Below are 23,534 nucleotides of genomic sequence, written 5' to 3'. Positions count from 1 at the left end.
AGACATGTGAGCACATGACCTAATCTCTGGTTAGCATTTTTCATCTACCTTTGCTACACAGAAAAGAAACCTTGCCCTCTATCTTGTTAACATACCCCATTACCTGGGTTGGGGGCAGTGACACATAGAAATAGGTCACATTACTGGGAACAACCATTTCTAGATTTCATCTTTAGATTCTTCATTGTTGGGTCATCACACAAGCTAATAACAGTGTATTGTAGAGTTTTTTGTTTTTGATCTTTCAAGAAAGATGTTAAACAAATAAGGTAGAATAACCATAGACAAGAATGCTATGCACCCCAGTGTTCATAGCAGTGTTATTTAGAAGAGCCAAGTACTGGAAACAGCCTAAGTGTCCATCAGTAAATGAGGGGATCAAAAAACTGTGGTACATTCACACAATGGAATACTACGCAGCAGAAAGAAGGAAATCCTACCCTTTGTGAAGCATGGATGGAACTGGAGAGTATTGTACTAAGTGAAATAAGTCACGTGGCGAAAGACAAATGCCACATAATCTTGCATATAAGAGGAACCTAATGCACAAAACAAACAAATGAAGAAAATAGAACTAGTGACATGGCAATAAGGAACAAACTGACAGTGACCAGAGGGGAGGAGGGGAGGGGAGACCCGGGGAAAGAAGGGGAAGGGTCTAACCAAGGAACAAGTATAAGGACCCATGGACATGGACAACAGGGTGGGGACCGACTATGGCAGTCGGGGGTGGGGGAGTGGGACAGGGGAGAACACTGGGAGAAGAATTGGGACAATTGTAATTAAACAATAAAATTCTATAAAAATAGGGAAAAAAAGAATGCTATTAAATGGCAACATAAATGGTACCTGAAAGGTGACCAAGTGTTTGTTACAAAGGGCTGTTCTCCAACTTCTTGGTTTAAACTACCAATTAGTTCTAGTTGAAGTTACTTTTCGAACTATGGACACCCTGGTATTCAAAGCAAATCTACCATCATAGAGAAACCTTCCGCTCCCGATGTCAGGCAGAAAGTCTTTGATGATTGCTCTCTGCCATGAGCTTTGACTAGTGACCTAGAGTTGACAGGCTTCAGGTCCTTTAATAGGGCCTGTGTGTTGTTATTCACTGTGTTCTTACCAGAATGTACCTGTGAAGTCATCTTAAATGTTCAATTTCAACATAATTAAATAGCTTCTCTTTCTATTCAACATTTCTGTCCCTACAGCTAATTTGAATGGACTAAAAATCTTCATCAGTAATTCTAGGTGACAGAAGTGACAGTTTTTTATGAAGGGGGTGCTAATTATGAAGTTGACCAAGGCTGCCGGTGTCCCTCCACGACAGGCAGGGATTGATTCTAGTACACAGTTCTGAATACACAATACAGTGTTCCCTCACTTACCGCGGGTATTAGGTTCCAGATACCCTGTGAAGTAGGAACCTTACATTTATTCTTCACTCTTTAACGTACGTAACTTTAACAACATACGTATACAGTACTGCAAAATCCTGTGATATAGTGAAAAATCCGCGATAAATAATTAAATATAATATTTAAAAAAGTCCTGCGGTAGAGTAAGGCCGCAATAAGTGAACCGCGATATAGCGAGGGAGTACTGTGTATGTGTGTGTTGTATGTGAATGTATGTATGATGAAACCTCTTCTACCCAAGAGACGGTTGAATGTTTGTAGACAAAAGAGGTTGAAGCTAAAAACCTTGACTCATGACAATGTGACTCAAGGTAACATGTCTCATGTTGTAGGAAGCAATATTGCCCTGGTTTTCTGAAAATCAGCGTGATTAATAAGAGAACCATCATTGATTTCTAGAATTCTTCCCACTACAGGCAAAGGTTTTCTAACAGTAACTATGGTTAGTGATATAAAAATGGACTCTCAAATCACACTTGTACCTTCAATTCCCTTTTTTTCTCTTGTTATTTCCTTGCATCATTTCTGAAATATTTAGGGATCGATCCGACAGTCTAACTTTGACACATTTATACCTGGGGTGCTGGGTGCAATGTTATAGAATGGGACCACCTCACATGGGTGGTGGGCAATGCTGATGGACTCTCTGGCTCTTCGGCCTTCTTTATACGTGTCTCTGATCAACTTCCACTCCCATTTCTCTCAATGACTGTTTTAAAAATCTTTACCCTTCATTTATCTCCTCATTGCTTAAACCTCTGCCATCTTCCTATGTGACAGAGAAAGGAGAGGACCTGATTACACTTTCAAACATTCCATCTTTGATACCCCACCGAAGTATGTTCAAATCTGTTTCAGCCTCATTCACTTCCAGTAATCTCCATACCTAGGTTTTTGGGGGTCATTTCTCCTCGATTATCTCCTTTCCCTTTATATCTAGTATAGAAGCCCCCCTTAACCACGGTTTAGCTTTCTGTGGTTTTAGTTACCTGTGGTCAACAGTGGTCTGAAAACATTAAATGGAAAGTTCTAGAAATAAAGAAGTTACAAAATCTCACACTGTTCTGAGTAGCGTGATGTGACTTGTCCCCATGTCCCGCATCTCCACACTGTAGGCGCTCCCCACCTGTTAGTCCCTGGAAGATGTCTCAGTTATCAGGTCACTTGTCATGGCATTACAGTGCCTGTGTGCAACGAACCCTTATTTTACTTACCAAGGGCCCTAAGCCCAAGGAAGTTCTCAACTTAGTAACGAAAGAGAAAAAATTATATGCTAAGGTTGCTAAGATCTATGGTAAGAAGGACTCTTCTACCCGTGAAACTGTGAACAAAGGAAAAGAAAAAGAAATTTGTGCCAATTTTGCTGTCACACCTCACACTGCAAAAGGTACACGGCTACAGCACGTAGTAAGGGCCTAGTTAAGGTAGAGAAGACACCGCATTTGTGGGTGGGAGATGTCAGGGCCAGAGACCCCATGCTGCCCGCCCCGTGACCTGCCACCTGAGTCAGGCCTTGCGAAACAGGCCATGGCCAGTGGTCACTGTGTCCTCAGGAGCTGTGGCCTGTGGTCACGCAGGACCTGAGCCCCCGCCTGCGCTGAAACAGAGGGTCTGCGGCGCCGGCCACGCAGCTGATCATGAGGTTCCCCATTGACAGAGGCGACTAAGGCGCAGCCTGTGTCCTGCTGCTGAGAACTAGTTACACCCACATTGCCCCTTAATCATTTGCTAGAAACAAGGACCATAAGTCTCCTGACAGCCACCCCTAAATCAGAGAACATTGTTCTTTCTCAAACACCTATGCCCTGGACTCTGGAGTCGACCAGCAGGGAGACCCATCCCCCCGAGGGTCTGCTCCACGCCCTTGAAAGTCCCTCTGTCCCTTCCCTTGGTGCAGCAGTCTGCTCAGACTCAGCCGCCGGCTTGGACCTCCCTCAGTAAAGGCTTTGAACGGGTCCACCCGACTCCTCCCCTCTTCCGGCACAAATATAATAGAAGACTTGAACAGAAAATATGTTCCTGTTCTGATGGATGACGAGTTGTTGTGACAGAAAGCATCGAGCCTGTACAAAGACTTCCACAAGGGGTCCCCTGGAATGAGCGACACCAAGTCATTTTGTGCAAGTAATGGCCGTTACACAGGTTCAGGAGTTGGTTTGGACTATATTGTTCTATTGTATTACTACTTATTGTTGTTAACCTCTTACTGTGCTTGATTTATAAGTTAAACTTCAGCACAGGTACACATGTAAAGAAGAGACATAGTAAATACTGGGTTGGGTACTACCCACGGTTTCAGGCATCCACTGGGGGTCTTATCTCCCCGCAGATAACAGAGGACTACTATATCTCTCTCTGTCTTCTCCAACCCTTGTGTTGTTTTTTCTCAGACAATGAATGAATCTCTTCTGGGATCCAGCACTTTTCTCTAGCGAAGCTCCTCCCCTTCCTTCACAGACACTGTCAGCAAATGAGTGACCTTCACTAAGTGACCCCACTTTTTCCTCTCTCTCTTTTTAATTCATGAAATCTCTCTCCAGGATGTGCTGTAGGATTTAACCCACCCATTGCTTGTGGAAATTTTTCAATTGACCTGTTTTTCATGTCCATATTTTCTGTTTAGCTCTTTTACAAATCTACTGGAAAATGTACTGTTCTTGTATTATGGATTCTATTCCTTTGTCTCTTTGACTATTTAACACGTTGCATTTGGATGGCGAGAATTCTCATCATTTGATCGCATAATTTTAACAATTAAATAAGGTTATTTAGACATTCAGTAGTAACTTTTCATTTGCTTTTTTTTATTAATTAAGGATAGTAGTAGCTTAATTGTTAATTTTGTGAAGTCATTTCATTAATATTAGCCATATAATCATATTTAAATCTTAAAAACCTGCCGGAACAGAGAATTAAAAGGCATTTAAGTACCCCGGTATGCAACGTGTTAAAAACAGCAGTTTTAAAGCTCCCTTCACACGGCTCTAGACTTTTACAGTAGTTCTTTGGATGTCAGATGTCCTGTCTGCTGCATTTCCCTCCCCTGCTCATGAGCGTGAGTTTCTCACGTGGTCTGCTGTATTGTTCCACAAGCTCTAGTGATCAAGAATTAACCTTGGCCCCTCCTTTAGGACAGTTGAGGCCTCTCTTTTCTGCCTCATGACCCTTATACCAGAGGTCTTGTATCTTGACTGCACATTGGGATAATCTGAGGAGCTTTTAAGAAAAACTAGAAGCTCAGGCCACACTCAAGACCAAATAAATAAGACTCTCAGAGCACAGGACCCAGAGATCAGAATTTTTAAGTTTCCCAGGTGATTCCAATGTGAGAGTGAGAACCACTTACTTACACATAACCTCTACCCTCCCTGGTCCTACTAACCCACTACAACCTGGGATCCCATACCGGGTAGTGAGTTCTCTGAGGACAGAGTTGGTATCTTCTCAGTTTTTGTGCCTGCAGTGCTCAGCATAATACCTGGTATTGGGAAAGTGTGTAAGAACTGAACTGGAGATAGAAATAAGCCCTCTTCAGTTTTAGGAGTCTAGGTAACACATTAAACTAAAATCCATTTAGTGGTTTCCTTTACTTCTTCTCTGCACTAAATGACTTAGGTGAGCTACCAAGCCATTTGGCATTTTGACCAAATTACAGATTACTCCATCAGGTTCTCACCTACCTCTTGGAATACGATAAAAACCAGAATAATGAATATAGGTGTACCCCCACTGCCACCCTCTGAAAAAACTCCAACATAAAAAAGTTCCGACTCACAAAACAAATGAGCCAAGGAGTGATCATTGACAAGCCTCCCCCTTTTACCACTTATTCCTATGTGGCCTGTTATTGGAAGGTCTCCTCCAAGTCTCACTTTCTCTGTGAAGAATCTGTCGACTATGTCAGCCTTCAGAAATCTCTCCCTCTGGGAAACAATTGGACAAAAACTCTCCTTTTATACCTCTCACCTATGACTTCACAAGTAGCGCTTTGTCCTATACGATGGGTTGGGCAAACTATGACCTGCCTGTCAAATCTGCCCCATCAGCTGACTGTGTATATGGTAAGCTATATAAAGAGTGTTGACATTTTAAAAAGCTTTTTTAAAAAAATCAAAAGACGAATACTTTGTGACATGTGGAAATCATATAAAATTTAAATTTCAGTGTCTATTTCTAGAAAGAAGTTTGGCTGGGTGGCTCAATGCCTCTTATACCCACACATTACAGGGCAAATTCTGCTCTGCAGAGTTAGAAGCCCAAACCTAACTCAGTTCTCTAGCCTCTAGATCTTTGAGCCCATCCATTCTGGCCCACATCCACCCAAGGATTCAGTAAATAGTCTGGGTCTGTTGGTGTGAGGTAGCATTGCACATTTTGGGAATTCAGAATTTTTCATTTTAGCACTAGTTGGAATGAAAAAAAAAATTAGCTTAGTGGGATACTTTGTTAAAGGCATTCATATTATTTACTTACGCATTTTTTGGAAGACTGGATCAATTCAATAATTCAAGTACTATATTACTGCCTTTGCTAATATTCATTGATCCAGTCTTATTTTAAAAATGTAGTCCAAATTAACTAACATGCTACCTATAGAGTGCCCTCAACAATAAATTAATTCATATTAGAATGAACATCAGTTCCAAATGCAATTCCCAGTATCTCAATGTGAAATACTGGCATCGATTAGCAACATACAATTACCCTAAAGGAAATTTTTCATTCAAATGGCAAGTTTCTATCCTGACCAACTGCATTTATTAGTTTATAATTTTGTGCTCAACTGGACTGTGTGGGCTACAACATTCCAGGACATATCTTAATAGCCTCAACAAAGGAGAGTTAAATCTCTAACAATTATTCCACAAGAGGGGTAGGGTTAATTACCACGACCAGAACCATAATCTACTAATTAATTCACAGCTCAATGGGCCACAGACAGAGCCATCTGTGTGACTATTTGTACCTGTTCCCAGGAGGGAGAGGAAAATAGGTATACCTCTTAGAACAGGTGATAAGGCTGCCACGAGAAGGGTCCACCCTCTAGACACAGCTGAGTAAATTTCATTCAGAGAACATCTGTTGGTGGCTCCGATGTGTGTTGCTTCCTCTCTGGAACAGTTGGGAAGTGCAAGGAGCACAGGCCCTGGACACAGCTGGGTGCTGAGTCTTTCATTAGATAAACAACCAGGGGCAGGTTGGGCTCATCGGCGTGATGTTTACTGGCCCAGACTGAATCTTTCAGACCCTTCAAAAACTAGGAGCCAAGCTAGACAAGTGATCCCTGGGCGAGGCTGGTCTGAATGGAGCTGCTGGAGTCGATTTTCAGCTCTGAACCAATGCCTGGACCTGTAGCAGGCCTAAGTGCAATGCAACGTCCCGCAACGCAGTAATAACGACCACGAGAGACACAGAAATAAAGAGTGAGTGCTATGCTGCTGATCAAAACAAAACAAAATAAACGCAATTTCAAAACCAAAGTATCCCTTGAGGTAAGAGGGAGCAGAATAAACAAGAAAAGAGCAGGGAAACCTCAGGTTCATCTTTCATATCATGCTCCATCCTGGTCAGAGATCTTTATGATGAGGTGTCTCTCCACCCACTAATCACAACTCAGGCAACATCTGAGAACTCGGGAGACGGCAAACTGGAAGACAACGGGCATGGAGCTTGGGGAGGGCTTCCCTGGCCCGTGCCCTTGGCTCTCTTGAATCAAAGTTAAGTTTGCTGGCAAAGGCATCAAGGCAACCCAACAAGGCTCTCATTCCCTTAGGACCCTAGCCTGTGGCTCCACAGGAAACCTGACTTCAGGAACCACCACAGCCCAGTGGCTAGTCTGCGCTATTAGCACAGTGGGGCCCCCATCCTTTTCAAGCACCACTTTGATCCTGGGGGAGGCAGTCCTTCTCCTATACTGAATATGAAAAGCTTTCCCAACACCCCTTTCTCCGCGGTGCTTCCCACCCCACTGGCCACTCTGGTTCCTTCTGACGTCTGGACCTTCTCCCAGCCCTCACGATGGGCACGCTACCCCACGGCCTGGGCATCCGTCAGTCTGCCAGGAATTTCCTCGCTGGTTCACCAGATATACCGAGGGCCAACGGGGCATCCAGCCCTGTGCCAGACCTGGGTTCTGTCATCAGCTACTGCAGGTTTGTCCCCATGTCACGCTTTCCTCATGCTCTGGCATGAGTTCTCGGTCCTCTGCGGAGAAGTGGCGAAAGGTGGGTCCTGAGGATGAACCTTCTCCTCATAGAACATGCTTGTGTCTTACATGCATGGAGCCTCTATAGTTAGAAGAGGCGTTACTTATATTCTCTACCAGGCCCAACACAATGCAGAAAGCGAAAGCCCCCCCCCCCCCCCCGAAGGCCTCCCTCCCCCGAAAATTATTATTGAACTGATGATAAGTAGGAACAGACAGAGACTTCAAAAACCTGTGTCTTCCAATTTTGAAATGACTATTTTGGGACATAAGCTGCCGGCTGCACCTCAGGACAAAGCGGGCGGCCCAAGGAGAGAAGCACTCAGCTTGGAGCCTAATGGACAGCTGCCTGATTGCTAGCGCAGTGTAGCACAGAACTCACAGCTGAGTCTCCCTTTACGCCCCAAGGTGGTGTGACTAATTAAGGAAAAGACTTCGAATCCTCCTTTCCCTTTCAGGAACCCTCTCTTTCGCCAAAGCCTCTAACATGGCATCGTCATGCATGTAACACAGTCTTCCCCTCCAGGGTGAGGTGTGCATGGGAAGCGGAGGTGGTTCTGACCTCCACCAAGATCTCTCCGCTCCGGTTCTCCTGGGAAACTTGGAACACAAGCCAGCTCTCAGCAGAGGGCATTGCAAGCTTATGGATTTGATCGTTTCTGTAAAAGTCATCTGCTGCGCAGGACTCGGATTGCAATGCTCCCCTGCTCCCTTCCTCCTTCCCCAGTGTTATATCATTTTGGATCATTTGAATTGTATATGGCTTGCTATTTAAGTCAGTCAATTGCTGGCAGCCAAACTAGAACATTTCCTGTTTTTCCTCGCACTGTAATCAGGATTCGGCTGTCCAAATTAGGACTGCCCTAATTACTCCGCAGCAGGTGCCAGTGCAGGGGCGGGCAATGCACGGGGGGAGAGGAAGTAAGGACACTGTGTGTCTCAGACTTATGCAGGAAGGAAACACTCTCACCAGAGTAAAACCCTGGTTAAGTAAGAGACCAGGCGCTGTGGCGTTGTATGTGCTGTGCGTGTAGGTGCGCGTTCATTGCTGTAGAACAACCATATAAATGGTTTTCTCTTTATTCCCCTCAAAGCGTCACAGAATGACTTTCCCCAGCCCTGAGACCATACAGCCTAGGCCTGTCATTCAGTAACTGTGGAGATCCCTGCAGATATCAGCCTGTATATGGAAAGATCTCATGGTGGGCAGCAATCCAGAGAATTGGACCAAGAGGGATACCCAAGTGTATCCGAGGCTCCTGGGGGATGGAATCAACATGCTCTTGACAACCACAAGGACCAAAAGCAACAGGTATGATCCATGAGGAAGTATTATACCAGAGATACAGTTGCACTGTCTCGACAAAATGGAAAGATATAAATGTAAGAGGAATAACTCAATTCCTATAAGGCCAGACCACAGTGAACACCACTAGGCATGTTCCTGCCTTACGCCAGACAGTCAACTTATTCATGACATCCCGCCCTTTTCTGCAATTCGCCCTTTCTCCCCACATCAATAATCTTCCCTTTGTTCTAAACAGTGTTCTTCAAATACAAACACACTTTTCTCCTATTTAAAATAACACACAAAACAACAAAAAAACCTCCTGTTCATAGAAGAGAAGGTACAGTACAGAAATTGGGTGAGTTTAGAATTATAGGCACGATTCCAGAACAAAATATTAAAGATGGGTTGTGACTGATTAGGACGTGGTCCTCACTAGGAGCCAGAAAGACCGCATAATGAGTAAGTCACACGACTCTGCGCCTTCCCTAACTGGGTAATTCATTGACTTGAATGAAGAAATGGTCCATTTGGCTCAGGGTCAAGAGACCTTGTTTCCAAAGATAATTTGTAAGCTGTCCAAGATGAGCGTTCCTAACACAGGTTTGGCAGGACAAGGAGCAGGAGGTCCTACAAGTGAAGGGAGGAGAGGATTTCTGAACAAACACCTAGTGTTCTCCGTTGCTGGCTTGTACCAGCCCATCTTGGGGAGACAGGAGGCACAGTTAGCTGCATGAAAAGGATTAGGTTGGGAGATCACCAGCAAGAACTCTAATGGTCTCTCACAGGGGCAGATGATAAAATATGGAGGTACCGTCCTGAATGGTGCTCAAGGTGATCTTTGTCCTCATTGGCATTGTCATCAAAATAGCAGCTAACCATCCTGGAGGGAGCAAACCTTTTTTTTTTTTTTTTTTTGCTAAAAGCAGTTTTAAAAGACTGACATTTTCAAAACAACCCTATGAAGGAAGAACTATGATCTTTTGCAGATGAGAAAATTAAGGCACAGAGAGGCTGAGTAACTGTTCCAGGTCATATAATTAAAAGCTGGAAAACCTGGCATTCAAATTTAGGCTCCAGAGCCTGCGCTGAGCTACAGTCTGGGTTCATAGTTAGAAAAACACATGAACTCCTGAAGGGCTGAGTAACATATGGATGTCAACCCCAAAGGAAGTCTCGAGAGATATCCCCGCAAATTGTCGATTTAGCCCTGACCTATTGAACATTTAAAAAAATGATATACATAAACTAAAAAGACTGCTTATAAAAAGAAGAATGACAGGAAATTTGGAGGAATAGCTAAGATTTTTCTGAGGACAGAATGAGAATTCAAAAATATCTCAAGAGACTAAAACGATGAGCTAAAGTGACGTTAAATTTAATGGGTAAAAGTGAGATCTTGAATTTGAGGTAAAAAATAATCCATGCAAATACAGCATGAAAAAGATAAGATTAATTTCCATGATTTCTTCTTACAACTGTGCCTTATCCCTTCCAGCTAACGGGTGGCCATGCTCTACACGTTTAGCTCCTCGATGTCTCCTGACCTGTCCCTACCGGCCATGTCCCTGCGTCTCTGGACTCAGACACTCCCTACTTCTCTACCTCCACACGCTTGCCTGCCCAATCCAGTTTATACAGAGCTCAGAGAAATCCCCCTCAAGCACAGGTCCACACTTGGCGCTCCCCGCTTCACACCTCCACTGGCTCCCTACTACCTAATTTAGGCCAAGCTCCGTGAGCCTGGTGTTCAAAATCCTCCAGAATTTTGGCCCAGCTTCCTTTCCAAAACTCCAAATTCATCACTTGTTCTTCCTTTCCCGAATCCTCCCCACCTCCTTGACCTCGCTCTGGTTCCTTTCTTCCTTCAGCTCCCAAAGCCTAAATCATATCTAAATCCTTCTCCTCCTCCTCCTTCACAAGGGCTGCTTCATATCCTTCACCCAAGCCTTTCTTGTCCTCTGTAGGCAATTTCTTCCTCCTGTAGCATCTTGCCATATTTTCTGCCATAAAGTAATGCTGTGGATATTACATACATGTCCTGTTTCTTTGTACCGCATTTCCGTTTCTATCCTCTTATCAAGAATGTGAGCCCATTAAAGCTATAATCCGTGACTGATGGACTTCTCTGTCCCCACACGCCCACTCACACAGTGCCTTGGGTCTGGCAAATGCTCGGTCAACACCTGACAGATGAGATGACAGGATGGGACAGGCAGCACTGTGCCCAGCACTGGGCCCTGCACCAGGAGGCAGGGAGAGGTGTTGCTGAGCACAAACAACACTACACTAGGCTCAGTGTGGAGCCCTCTTTTTTAAGCCAGGCAAGCCAGGCTAATGGGCTACAGAGGATGAAGACTGGGAGGGTTTACGCACCCACGACATACCAGGAACAGAATGTTCGGTCTGGAGGAAGGGCATGGAGGGGGGTGGGGGGAGAGAAAAGGGACCATGATTGCCAACTTCGCATAGCTGAAGGCTTTCATGGATAAGGATTAAACCAATTTGGAATCACTCCAGAACACAGAACTACGTACAATGGGTAGGGGAATATCATTTCAAAACGAGAAATTGCTCAGCAATGAGCAGTCTGTTTTGTGCATGTAGGGAGCTTCCCATCACTTGACACACTGAGAGGCAGGATCATAAATGAGGAAAAGATCTACAATCAGTAAGATGCCCAGCTATACAAAGTTAAAAAACTTCTTTCTAAAACAGTAAGAACAACAGTATAAATGGTGATCAGTAGGATTTAGATTCTAGAATGAATTTACCTTATTTTGGGAAGGTTACATACCATCTTCATCATAATTAAAATTCATCAGCATTATTATTTTTGAAGTATACTTTATTGATTATGCTGTTATAGTTGTCCCAATTTTTTCCCCTTTGCCCTCTTCTGCTCGGTACCCCCCTTTCTTCCAGCAATTCCCCCCACTTAGTTCATGCCCATGGGGGTTGTGATTGTAAGTTCTTTGGATTTTCCATTTTCTATAGTTTCTTAACATCTGCCTGTCTATTCTGTTCCTACCAATTATTCTTAATCAGCATTATTGTTAAGAGTTATTGGTTGGCCATAATAAAATATGAGCAAAAGAGGATATGATTTGGGTTTTTTTTGGGGGAAAAAAACCCTTAAAATTCAATGGAGGTTAAATATAATAGTAAATTTAAAACAATGTTATTAAAATGCAACTGATTTTAAAATATTTTTAATTTTTTGATATTTAGTGTTATATTTAAAATATGCAGGCCCTGGCTGGTTTAGCTCAGTGGATTGAGCGTCGGCCTGCGAGCTAAGTGTTGCTGGTTCGATCTTCCAGTCAGGGTACATCAGAGAAGGAAAACTCTGACTCCAAAAAACCTCCGCTGCCTTGCGGCATACCTCTTCAGGGGAAAGGCTAAGGGAGTAAACCCCGACAGAAAATCCGGAGCCGGAGTCCCTAAGGCGGTTTGACGTTGTAGTCAACACCGGCAACTCCTGCGGCGCACCTGAACCCAAGCTGTATCGACTCCGTCTTTCCCTTGGACCCTTCAGCTGCGAAGAGAGGGGGGGTCTGCTGCATGGGCAACAGCGGACCCTCCATATTACCCTGCCCAGGCTCTGTAGCTTCAGCGTCATCGCAAGATGTCGATTCAACACGGGAGGAGACAGATACCATGTCACTCCCGGGTCGGACTGCACAGCCATTCTCGGCGGTGCAGATAGACTCTTGAGAAGCTACACCATCGTCTCTCGAGACGGACGGCTGCCGACGATTTAAAATATGCTACCGAGTCTCATTTGGTTGATGTGATGTCGGTACAATCACTTTGAAGTTGGGTTTTGTGAAACTGAAAATATAACCCTGTGGCCCAGAAATTTCAATCTTGGAGAACTAGTCATGAGCAGTGGCTTTTAAAATTCTTATTTGTGTATCATTTAAAGGAATTTTGAAAAACAATATTCTCCTTCCCATATTTACAAATTGATATTTAATATTTTTCAGCATGAGCTTAAATGGTAGCAGAGTATATTTCTGGCATATTATAAACAGTGACACTTTAAAATCACCTCTTTGAGTGTACCCAGTGGAATTTTACGCCACTGGGATTTGAGAGCCACCATTAAACATTTAAAGTACACATGACTAAGCTCTTCTTTGACAGTTGGGTATTTTTCATTTTTCTCTTTGAGTTATTTCTATTTTAGTTCTTAAGTGAATTTTATCCATTAGAAATACATGTATATATTCATGCTTGATAGTTTATTGATCACTCTATTGTAGTGCTCTGCAAAAAAAAATTATTTGTACAAATTAAAGTCTAAAATATTTACATTAAAAATTTGTTACCATAAGATTAAATTTTAACATATTTTGTTCGAATTGCCATTTTAAGCCATTATAATTATTATTTAGTACACAATTGATTATAACATTACTACTAATTTTAACCTAAATATGTAATAATTTTTTATGTATCATTATTAAACATATAAAGTAAAATAATATTGGGAGTGCATCTCTCAGTGGGTTGATGTACCTGTGGGTAAATATTACTTTCTGCTGGAATAAAGGAGGTGAAGCATTAATCTAAGTTGTATTCCTCAGCTAGATTCATTGTCCTGACCACTGCTTCCAGGCTCACTTATAAGGACTCATACAGCATCGAAATGTTCAAGTCTTATTTTTAAAGACCCTTTGTTCTTTGGTCTTGCTTCTCCTAGTAAATATTCTCTCTTACTACCTTCTCCTAGGACATTGCTTCCATGTGAACTTCTTCCTCATTTCCTCCCCTGAAGATGAGGCAGCTACGTTTGCGCTTCCTCTCCACCCCTGCAAAGCCTTTTGTTTTTCTTCGCAACTTCCTCAACCTCATTCATTTTTCTAATGTTCGACACAGTTCTTATCGCCTATGAAATCTTCCCAGACTCCAATTATCCTCTGTCTCTTATTCCTTCTGCTCTTCTGTTCCGTGGGCTACAAGTAGTACCTGATTAAGAACTGTACTTTACCTACCTATGCTTAATTATCATATACAGTTATTTTATTATACATTATTCTCTCCCCTAATTGCTTTAGGTCTTGTCAACCAGACCATAATTTGTTCCTATTATTAGTTTTTTATGAGAAGTGCTATGATCTTTTTTCCAGAAGCTCAAAGAGATTTTTGAACTGAGAGAAAAAGAATTAGAGGAAAAAAACTACAGGTTTTCAGGTTCATAACAATGGTTTTTCATTTCCACTGATGCTAAAAACAGTGTAACTGTCTTTTCATGACAGTAGGAAGGCTATAGATCAAACATGAAGAGGAATACATTTATAAGCAGTAAAGAGAAATCGTATTATAGATTATAAAGAGTTACTATGAGTTTGAAATTACATTAAAGATCTTTTAGAATCACATGATGGACTAATCAAGCGCTGGACTGTCCTCAGGGAAGATGAATGTTATGACTCTCAGCCTTCATGAAAATCAAGGCTGACACCTTATTTAAGTCACCCAATGGCAGCCCGAAGGGGCCCTGCCCTTTGTCCCTTTCATGCCCCCTGCGGGTATGACTCTATAAGCCTCCAGGAGACTATTTCTGTGGCACGTGTTCTCCTCAGGCCCCCTGACAATCTGAGATAGTCCTTTTCCCCAATGGTGGGAAGTTTAGGCCCTGAGCGACCACACCAACCAGAACAATGGTGACCGCACTCAGGCCCCGAGAGAAGCTCTACCTGTAGGCCGCGGTGCAGGTGTCCTTGTATTCCTGGAGCTTCACGCACACCATGCTGAGGAACTGATCTGAATACGCACTCAAGTCATGCATCAGGTTCATGAGGTCCTGCACCGTCTTCTCCACGATGATTGTACTCTGGGGATAGAGGGGGACACAGAAACTCATGAGGATTTTTGTTTTTTTGTTTTTTACTGAGTAATAGTTAGGACAAGGAAGGACAGCTGAAATAATGCAATCATTGAAGACACTTGAGCTTTCCTGGGAGGGTGTGACATTAAAAAATACTGGTTTAAAACTACAACAAAATAAGTATGTTACATAGAGCAGGTTTCCCAGAGATCTGAGAAAGTGTTTTCTGTGGAAGGACACAGGACAGGGATTTTCAAACTGGCTTCATGGAATTCTGGGCATTCACCAGATATCTCTGTGGCTTTGCAGAAGGTGAATACAGGTTCAGCTGGGGCCTAATTTATCACCTCCAGGGCTCTGCTTTGAGGTGAGGGACCCAGGACAGGCAGCACAAGGAAAAAGCCTTCTGTGATTTTTGTTTGTTTGTTCGATTTTAAAGGTTTTATTTATTATTTTTTAGAGAGAGGGGAAGGGAGGGAGAAAGAGAGGAAGAGAAACATCAGTGTGTGGTTGCCTCTCGCGTGCCCCCAACTGGCAACTTGGCCCACAACCCAGGCATGTGCCCTGACCGGGCATCAAACCAGCGACTCCCTGGTTCCCAGGCCAGCACTCAATCCACTGAACCACACCAGCCAGGGCTGTGATTTGTTTTAAAAGTTTCAAACCATCAACCTATGAAGAATCGCAACTGACATTTGTATTGTGCCTTACAGCTTGTAGAGTGTTTGCGCGTACACAGCACAGGTTATGTCACTTGAGACTCACATAATAATCACGATGATCATGAACATGTATTGGGTTGTTACAAGTACAAGGTACAGTACTAGGGCCCTATCCGCTTTATCTCATTTAATCCTCTCAACACACCTACCTACCTGGCGTCCTGTAATCACTCCTAGCTTGAAGATGAAGAAACAGACTCAGAAAAAGGAAGACTTTCTCCTGCACCGGTCTGCCTCCCAGCTGGGCCCGAGTTCTGCCCATAGCCTCATCATTTTCTCATAAGATCAGTGTTTCCTACTGTTGCTGCCACTGCAGGGGGAGTGTCTGAACAGACTCCGACATACCTTAGAACTGAATCAGAGAAATCTCCAAAGGAAAAATAAGCCCATCTTACAGCTAGAGACAAAGAGCACTCGGCAGTAAATCAGTGTTATATCTAAAGAGAGGCGCATAGAGTCAATTCTCAATCTTTAAGAAAAGACTGAGTTGTTTAAACCATTAGTTCTTGCCTCCTTCAAAAGGAGCAGAATGACGCTGGGGTAAATATTAATCACATGCTTAGCAGCTTGGAATCCTTGGGTCCATGAGTGATTTGTTGAATACATATTTATTCAGATAGAATTGCCTTAAGCTATGGCAGACTTGGCCATAAAGTAAATAAACACGGAAAATTTTTTTTCCAGTCTGACAGTGACCATGAAAGAATCAAAGGCATTTTGTTATGTTTAAATGCAGACAATAAGTATGGGGTTTTGGTTAGTTTTCTCCTTCTAAAAATAAAAAGAATGTGTAAAAGTGTACAGCTTTTCTCTAAACAACGGAGAATCAGCCTGAGTTATATATTTACATGTGATTGCTTATTCAAGATTATTTGGTTGTAGAGGTTTCTTCTTTCCCTCTCTTGCCCCCACCCCACTGCCCCAAAGTAAAATAGTGAGAAGGTAAAAAGGAAGAAACAGTTGTATTTGTGAAGGCAAACCAAATTACCGTCTCTACAGAATCCCCACAAGTCCAACTTCCTTTTCTGTATTGATTTTAAGATTAAAACACTGCAGCTTCACCCTGATCCATAATCCCGTTTCTTTGTATCTGTGTGTGAGTGACAGGAATTGATTCTGCTTAGCTACATGTCCCCACGCTGCTAGGAAGAATCTAAAAATCCTCACCCTGATTCAGAACACAGGCAGTCCTACAAATGTGGACAGAAATTAATAAAGGAGAGTGGAGTTCAGCCTTCCTAATAAAGCCCGTCCAAAATCCAGACCCCTGCAGGGAAGATGGGCACGGGGCAGTGGGCTCAGATCACTGAGAGACAGGGCCTGGCTCTATTTCCAATGATGCGATTGATACTCAGCTCTGGGGCAGATTTGGGTAAACTCTTCCTTTCTTATGACTCAACTTACTCTTCGAATAACCGAGGATAATTTGATGGCTTCTCTCATCCACTGGCCCTCGCCTCTCAGGTATTCTGTTGGTGCGCTGGCTCTCATACACTAGGAAATAACCACCGTGTAATTAATTGTTCCAGATCCTGCCAGGTGTGCTTGGGCTTCCTGATCAGCTCACCAACTTCTCAAAAGCAAGACTGGCATTCTCCTCCTTCCGTCCATCTCCCATCCTCCCCCCTGCCACTTGTTTATAATATCTCAGGATCTTCAGGACAATACTCCCAATGCCAAGAAACAGCACTAAAAACATTAATGTGCACCAGTAAACCTCTCTGAATGTCATCTACGCGAGGGATGCTAGACAGACATCTCTGCATTGTGAAATCTCTTTAGGTGGATTCAGTTTGGTCTGCATTTATCCTGGTTCTTTCAGACAACTAGACCTGTGCTGGTGACAGTCGGAGCCAAGGGAAGACAGCCAGCATGCGTGTCCCCTGGACATAAAGGTGTGGGGTGGACAGGAAGTACCCACAGGAAATGACTAGATTGCCATGGTTTAATATGAATGGCTGTGCTCAACAAAGGGCCTATGTGATGCTGTATGATTACATACAATTTCCCAGCTATTTGGTTGGTTTACCTTGTCATGGTAGCACTCTGGATAATCAATCACTGCATTCTCTTCAAGGAAAATGACACTAGTTTGCCAAATGATGGGTATTTTTACAAGGGAAAAGAGTTCCCATTTTTCAAGAATCTGTAACAATTTCCAAATCAGTGGCTCTGACAGATAAATGCAGAAAGTATTAAATTTCTAAAAAGGTCAGTTCTGTTTTTATTTATATGATTTCTTTGGCATCACAATGATTCACTGATTATTAAATTGGGGATTTGCCAACGTTGAAATACTTCTAATAAGTAAAACCCTGATTTTTATGCGTTATAATTTCTATTAAACATATCATAAATGATTGCTATTTGTTCAGAAACAATTCAATTCTCATTTCTTGCAACTTATTACCAGGTAATAAAGCCTGGGCGTGACATGAAAAATGAGAAAATCCGAAAAAATAAAATCCCAGAATAGTTGATGCTATGAAAAGTTCCCAGCCCCAGTTGCTGATAGGGATACAACATCAATCTGAAACACAAATAGGGAGCGGCTCGTTTGTTCTGCACTTTCAAAAACTGAATGACTGAATAAATGAAGATGATTGGATCTTTGAGGCTTTGTCCATTCCCCCACCCCCAAATTGGGCTCTGCAGCATGATACGGATAGTGATATTATAGAAAATTTGCTCTTAGTTCAAATAATTTGACAAATGCTGAGTTAAAGAAAACTGAAGTGGTTTCTTCACGGGAGGACTGGGAACTTTCAGTACGCCGATGACACTGTGAATCTTAAAAGAGGCAAACGTGGTATTCAAACTTCCTCTAACAGCTTAAGTAGAGAAAACTTTATCATAGCACACATCTTGTCACATCTACTGGAACACTGTTTCCAGAACGTGGTTTGGAAACGACTCTCTGTCATACTGAGGAGGACACGAGGCAGAGTGACATGCGTGCACACAAGGAGTGCTGGTAGGAACAGGGTGAGAAACCACGTCTCGTCCTTCTCAGTCCACGCCCGTTCCTACATGCCCAGCTTTTGAGGCTCTGGCTCCTGCCCACCGCTCTAGCCTTCTCTCTAGCCGCCCCCACCACCACCACCGAGCACGCCCACCTGTGCTCCAAACACACAGAACTACTAGTCACTCCTGATGGCGCCAGGCTACTTCCTGCCTCTGTGCCTTCGAGCTCCCCAATGTCTGTGCGTGGTATGCCCTTCCTAGCTCACGCCTCTCAGCCTCGAAGAGGCAGCTCAGGCGTTACCTGCTCTGATTTCAATGCCCTCTTCTGTGCTACCAGAGTACCCTGGGCAGAATTTTAGCTCAAGCCCCAAGTGGGGCATGGCAATCCCTGGTCACTTACTTGACTGTCTCTGCTGCCAGAGTAGAAACTCCTTTGATCCGTGACTATACCTTTGTATCTCTAGTACCAACTAGCAAGGTGACTGGCATATTGCAGGTGCTCAATAAATGCTCGCTGGATGAATTAATGCAGATGTATAGCACATTCAGAACAGGATAAAAACACAGGTTTAAGGTAAAATTATAACACCAAATAGCTGGTTAAAACCCTGACTTGGTAAGGTGGAGTCAGACCACAGACTCTTCATTATTATTTTACTGTCTCTTAAGTCCTATGGCCCTAAAGACTGAACTTTACTTTCATTACAGGTCTTAGAATTTTTCTACAAAAACATGCCTAATTTCACCTGACTGCATTATTTTCTGTAATGCCAGTCATTTTGTATATATATTAAAGTGTGCTAATTTGAAAGTTTTAAGACATATAAATAAATTTACAATTGAGGGGAAAAAACAAGAACAAAGTTTGGACCATGCAGACTCTATATTTGTGCTGGTTTAGCCCCTGGAGCAGGGATGGTTGATCAGAGATGTGGCAAAGAAGCTAAGCTTCCGGGGAACTGCTGTCGGAAGAATTTGAAAGAAATCATAAATAAATCATTAGTTGCTTCAGACATACTCCCCCACACCCCGACCCACACACACAGCAATTGAGGAGGGAGAGGCTACCTGAATGTTTCATGATGACAATAATGTTTCTGTTTATTGGAACATATCCAACTATAATTAAGTAAAACTTGTCTTACTAAATTGTCCTTCCAATTACTATCTGCTCTGCGTTGTAATCAGCTGTAAACAATAATAACTCCAGTCTTGTGGTGATCACTTGTAGTGTGTACAAATATTGAATTATAATGTTATATACCTGAAAATTACATGTTACATGCCAATTTTACCTCAATTAGAAAAAATAATAACTAGCAATGACTAATGACAAAAGCCCACAGCAAATCTGCTTTTTAGTTTTTAATCGATATTTTGATTTGTGTGACGTTGAGAATGTTCTGAATGTGTTTGCTTTTCTAATGAGCCAGCTGGGCAAAGGCTATGTGTCCAGGCATTGGTGCTGGGGAACTGGCACTTCACCTCTCCCCCAAATCACTCTCCCCCGCACAGGCCAAGAGGTTCTAGAAGGTTGTGTCTCCCGCAGAAACGAGCGCTTAGGTCCAGCAAAAGACACGAACACAATGCTCCCAGCAGTGTTATTTACAATAGCCAAAAATAATAATGAAAGCGGTCTTCATGGCTGTCATAGTTGAATGGGTAAATAAATCGTGGAATAATCATACAACGGAGTGCTGCGCAGAAATGAAAACGGACGCACTACTGCTACACGTGACAACATGGATGAGGCTCGCAGACCGCGTGCTGAGCGAAAGCAGTCAGAAAGAAAGGGGCACAACTCTACGGTTTTGTTATTATAGTTTGAGAGAGAGGCAAAAGGAATCTCTGGTGACAGAAGCACAGTGGCTCCCCTGGGAGGAGCGAGTTCTGCCTGGGAAGGAGAGAACCTTCCAGGTGCATGGGCAAAAACAGGTAAAAATTCTTTGCACTTAAGATTTGTGCATTCACAGTTTGTAAGTTTAATATCAAAAGAACAAATTTCAAGTTATATCTGACCCTACAGCTCACCAACTGACAGCTCTTTAACGCAACAGGCCCACACTCTTCAGATTACACACAAGGCCCTGCGCGCCAGGGCCTCTGTCCAGCCCCGGCCTCTGGTCTGCCCTCCTCCCCTTGCCTCTCTGAGCCCTGGCTACGTGGGGCTTCCGCAGTTCTCCTCCCCCAAGTCAGGGCCGTGGACTTGCCTGCCAAGTTCTGTCCTTGATCTCACTTTCCTACAGTATTTTTTCTTATCTCTCAGGTCTCAACTACAAACCCCTTTCTGTGGGAAGACCTTCCCTCACCCCATAAGGTTCTCCTGTTAGAAACACCTAAGACTCCTCTCTCCTCCTTCCCTTTGGCCCTCTTTCACCTTTGCTTGGGGAGGGAGATGTCTCCTGGGAAGACATGTGCATGTTTAACCTCAACTTTGAACAATATATGTCCAGCCATAGTACAAATGGGCACCCCTTCAAAAATGTGTCTGAGAAGACCGCCTGTGAGTATGTAAGTATTCTGTTACAATGGTTTTTACTTACAGTATAGACTGAAAATGTGAGGCTGTCGCAATACCGTTGGCCATCCTACTACAGACCACTCGATAAAAGGTGTTCAGAAGGATAAGAAGTGATTTGGGGGAAAGAGCAGGGTGCTTAACTAATTGATTAATACACATTTATTAAATAAATATTTCCTGTGTGCCAATTTTTAGGATAACTGTAGGAAATAAAAACCCAGGTGAGATAAGATATCAGTAGGACGTGAGCAGCAAGTTCACAGGCAAAGACAATCACGTGTCACAGGTGCTGTCCCAGGCAGCTGCATACTGTACAGGGGAGGCACAGGGAGGACACGGTTCACCGGACTGCAGTGGGAGGGTCGCCGCGTGGAGAGAAGGAGGAAGTTGTAACTGAACTGAGCCCTGAAAGGTAAATAGCAACTTGTAGATTGACAAGATGGGAAGAAAACACTTCAGGCAATGAGGCAGCATAAACACAACATAGCGTGGGATTCAGGGAATTTCAAGGGGTCCTTTGCCCCTGGGGGGAAAGCTGTATGTGCGTGCATGAGTGTGCGTGTGTCAGATGGGCAAGCTGAGGGAGGCAGTCAGAAGCTAAAGCCTGCAGGTCCTTTTGTAACGCATATATACACAGGGCCTAAATATTTTGAATATCCCTCTCGTCCCCTTCTCCAACAAGAAAACACACAAATTAATCCAATCGATGTCACTAATCACTAGAAGATCCACTTCAAGTGAAGGAAGATCATTTCAAAAGGTCCCACTGCTCAGAAAAGACAAATATACTCAGACAACCCACAGGAAAACACCTTTTGAAGCTCTGTTTGGCAGCCTAAAGAGTTGGGAAGAATTTATAAACAGGCTAAGTAAGCAAAGAAAATATGAGGTCCACATTTTGGGCCATCAGAAAATACTATATCCTTTTAGAATTCACATAAGTGATTACAAAACTTATTTGCTAATTAAAAACTTGAAAAATGTACTTAAGTAAATGACTAATAATTTTTTAGCATTTTAGGTAGAGGACCATTTCTGCCTGAATAAAATCTGTACCTGACATATCTGCTAAGCACAGCTGGTGCTTTAGGAGGTTTATCTAGGAGTTTGTGAGTTCATATTCAAAACAAAACAAAATAGGAGAGGAAAGGAAGTATATAACAGCTGTGCATAATTAGGCGATGAGGTCCCAGGGGGCATCTCTGTTTCCCTAACGATTAGGTAATTAAAGAAGTATTTGTTGACGTATATACTTCAAACCACTGTAACTCTACATCCAGGTTATCAGTTTCCCCTTGATGTGGAATGGGACCCAGAGAGCGGAAATAGGTTGATGAACAAGTGCGCGTTAGCACCTGTGAGACATACACCCAACTGCAGGTCCCAGCAGACACACATGCACACACACACACACACATACACACACACGTCACATATTTCAAAAGACCTTAAGGTTGCTAGTCAGCAAAATACACAGTGCTACATGTTAGAGGGGACACGAAAGTACAGTAATAACATTAGCAGCTATAGCCCTTCTTTTGGAAGAGGAGTAAAAAGGTGAGAGAGCCTGAACAGGGTACTGTACTTGGAGGATGGGTGAGGTCTGGCTACACAGAGCGTCAGAGGCAAGAGAAAGGGTGTGTGCAAAGGCTGGGAGAGGGGTGAGCAAGCAGGGGCCAGTGTGGCTGGGGGAGGGGATTCCTCCTGGGGAACTGGAGGAGACAGGATGGACTGGACTCGGGGAGCGGGTCTGAATGGCAGGCTGAGAACTACCCCCTGCAGCTGGACAGAAGCTGGGCAGGGTGTTAGGTAGTGGAGCTCGGAATCCTAATTCTAGAGCTGAAGCTGACCCTTGCTATCCAGTCTAATTCTTTAGTTAAAAAAAAAAAAAGGAAAATAACTAAGTCAAATATTAAAGGGACCGTCAAAGATACATAGCTAGTTTATGATACTTCAAAATCTAGAATCCAGGTCTAAAAAAGTCTAGATCCAGCTCCTTCTGGCCAGAGCTAATGATTAGAGCATCAAACAAAATAAATTATTGTAGGTGATCATATTTATTAAAAAATATGAAAAAAAATCAATGCAGAGAGAAAGCTAGAAAAAGCCATTTATCATCATTCCAGGTGACTATTAAATCAAATCCTTCTTCAGAATTAATAGAAAGAAAGAATTATGCATTTACTGACTTTCCAGTAGGATCTCTATTTTGAGATTATCAAATAGTGACAGCTCTACTTTAAGGAAGACTACCAGCTAAGACATGGAGGAGAAATAAGAGCTAGAAAATCATTTTGGAGCCCCAAATAGAACAACTGATTCAGGTAAAGATTATCCGCTGGTACTAAAACAAACAGATGAAAGTTGACAGGAGAATGAACATTTCTGTAGTGGCAAAGTGACACGAGACAGGTTCCTTTCTGGTCACAGGAGGAAAACTGTAATGTATAAGGGGGAATCGGATGGTCACAGTCCCTCCGGTTAAGCTCAGCAACGCTGATGTGAGGAAGCAGCTCCTCCAAGTTGGCCGAGCTGACGGGGTACGATGCATACATCATCGAGGACACACTCTTACTAATAACG

At 43.1% G+C, this 23,534-nt stretch overlaps 1 protein-coding gene across 1 annotated transcript in view; it reads right to left on the bottom strand.

Moving 5' to 3' along the window:
- EXOC4 (exocyst complex component 4) overlaps window positions 1–23,534 on the bottom strand; it is a 689,199-nt gene that overhangs the window by 131,130 nt on the left and 534,535 nt on the right. Inside the window, exon 12 of the mRNA XM_090287528.1 lies at window positions 14,614–14,750. Coding sequence (XP_090143654.1) covers window positions 14,614–14,750 — 137 coding nt within the window. The remainder of the gene's footprint in view (window positions 1–14,613; window positions 14,751–23,534) is intronic.

Source organism: Furipterus horrens, unplaced genomic scaffold, assembly GCF_987537825.1.
Source record: "Furipterus horrens unplaced genomic scaffold, mFurHor1.1.pri manual_scaffold_9, whole genome shotgun sequence".
Taxonomy (NCBI): domain Eukaryota; kingdom Metazoa; phylum Chordata; class Mammalia; order Chiroptera; family Furipteridae; genus Furipterus; species Furipterus horrens.
Note: the sequence above shows the minus strand (reverse complement) of the source record. Positions and strands in the feature narration are given on the sequence as shown.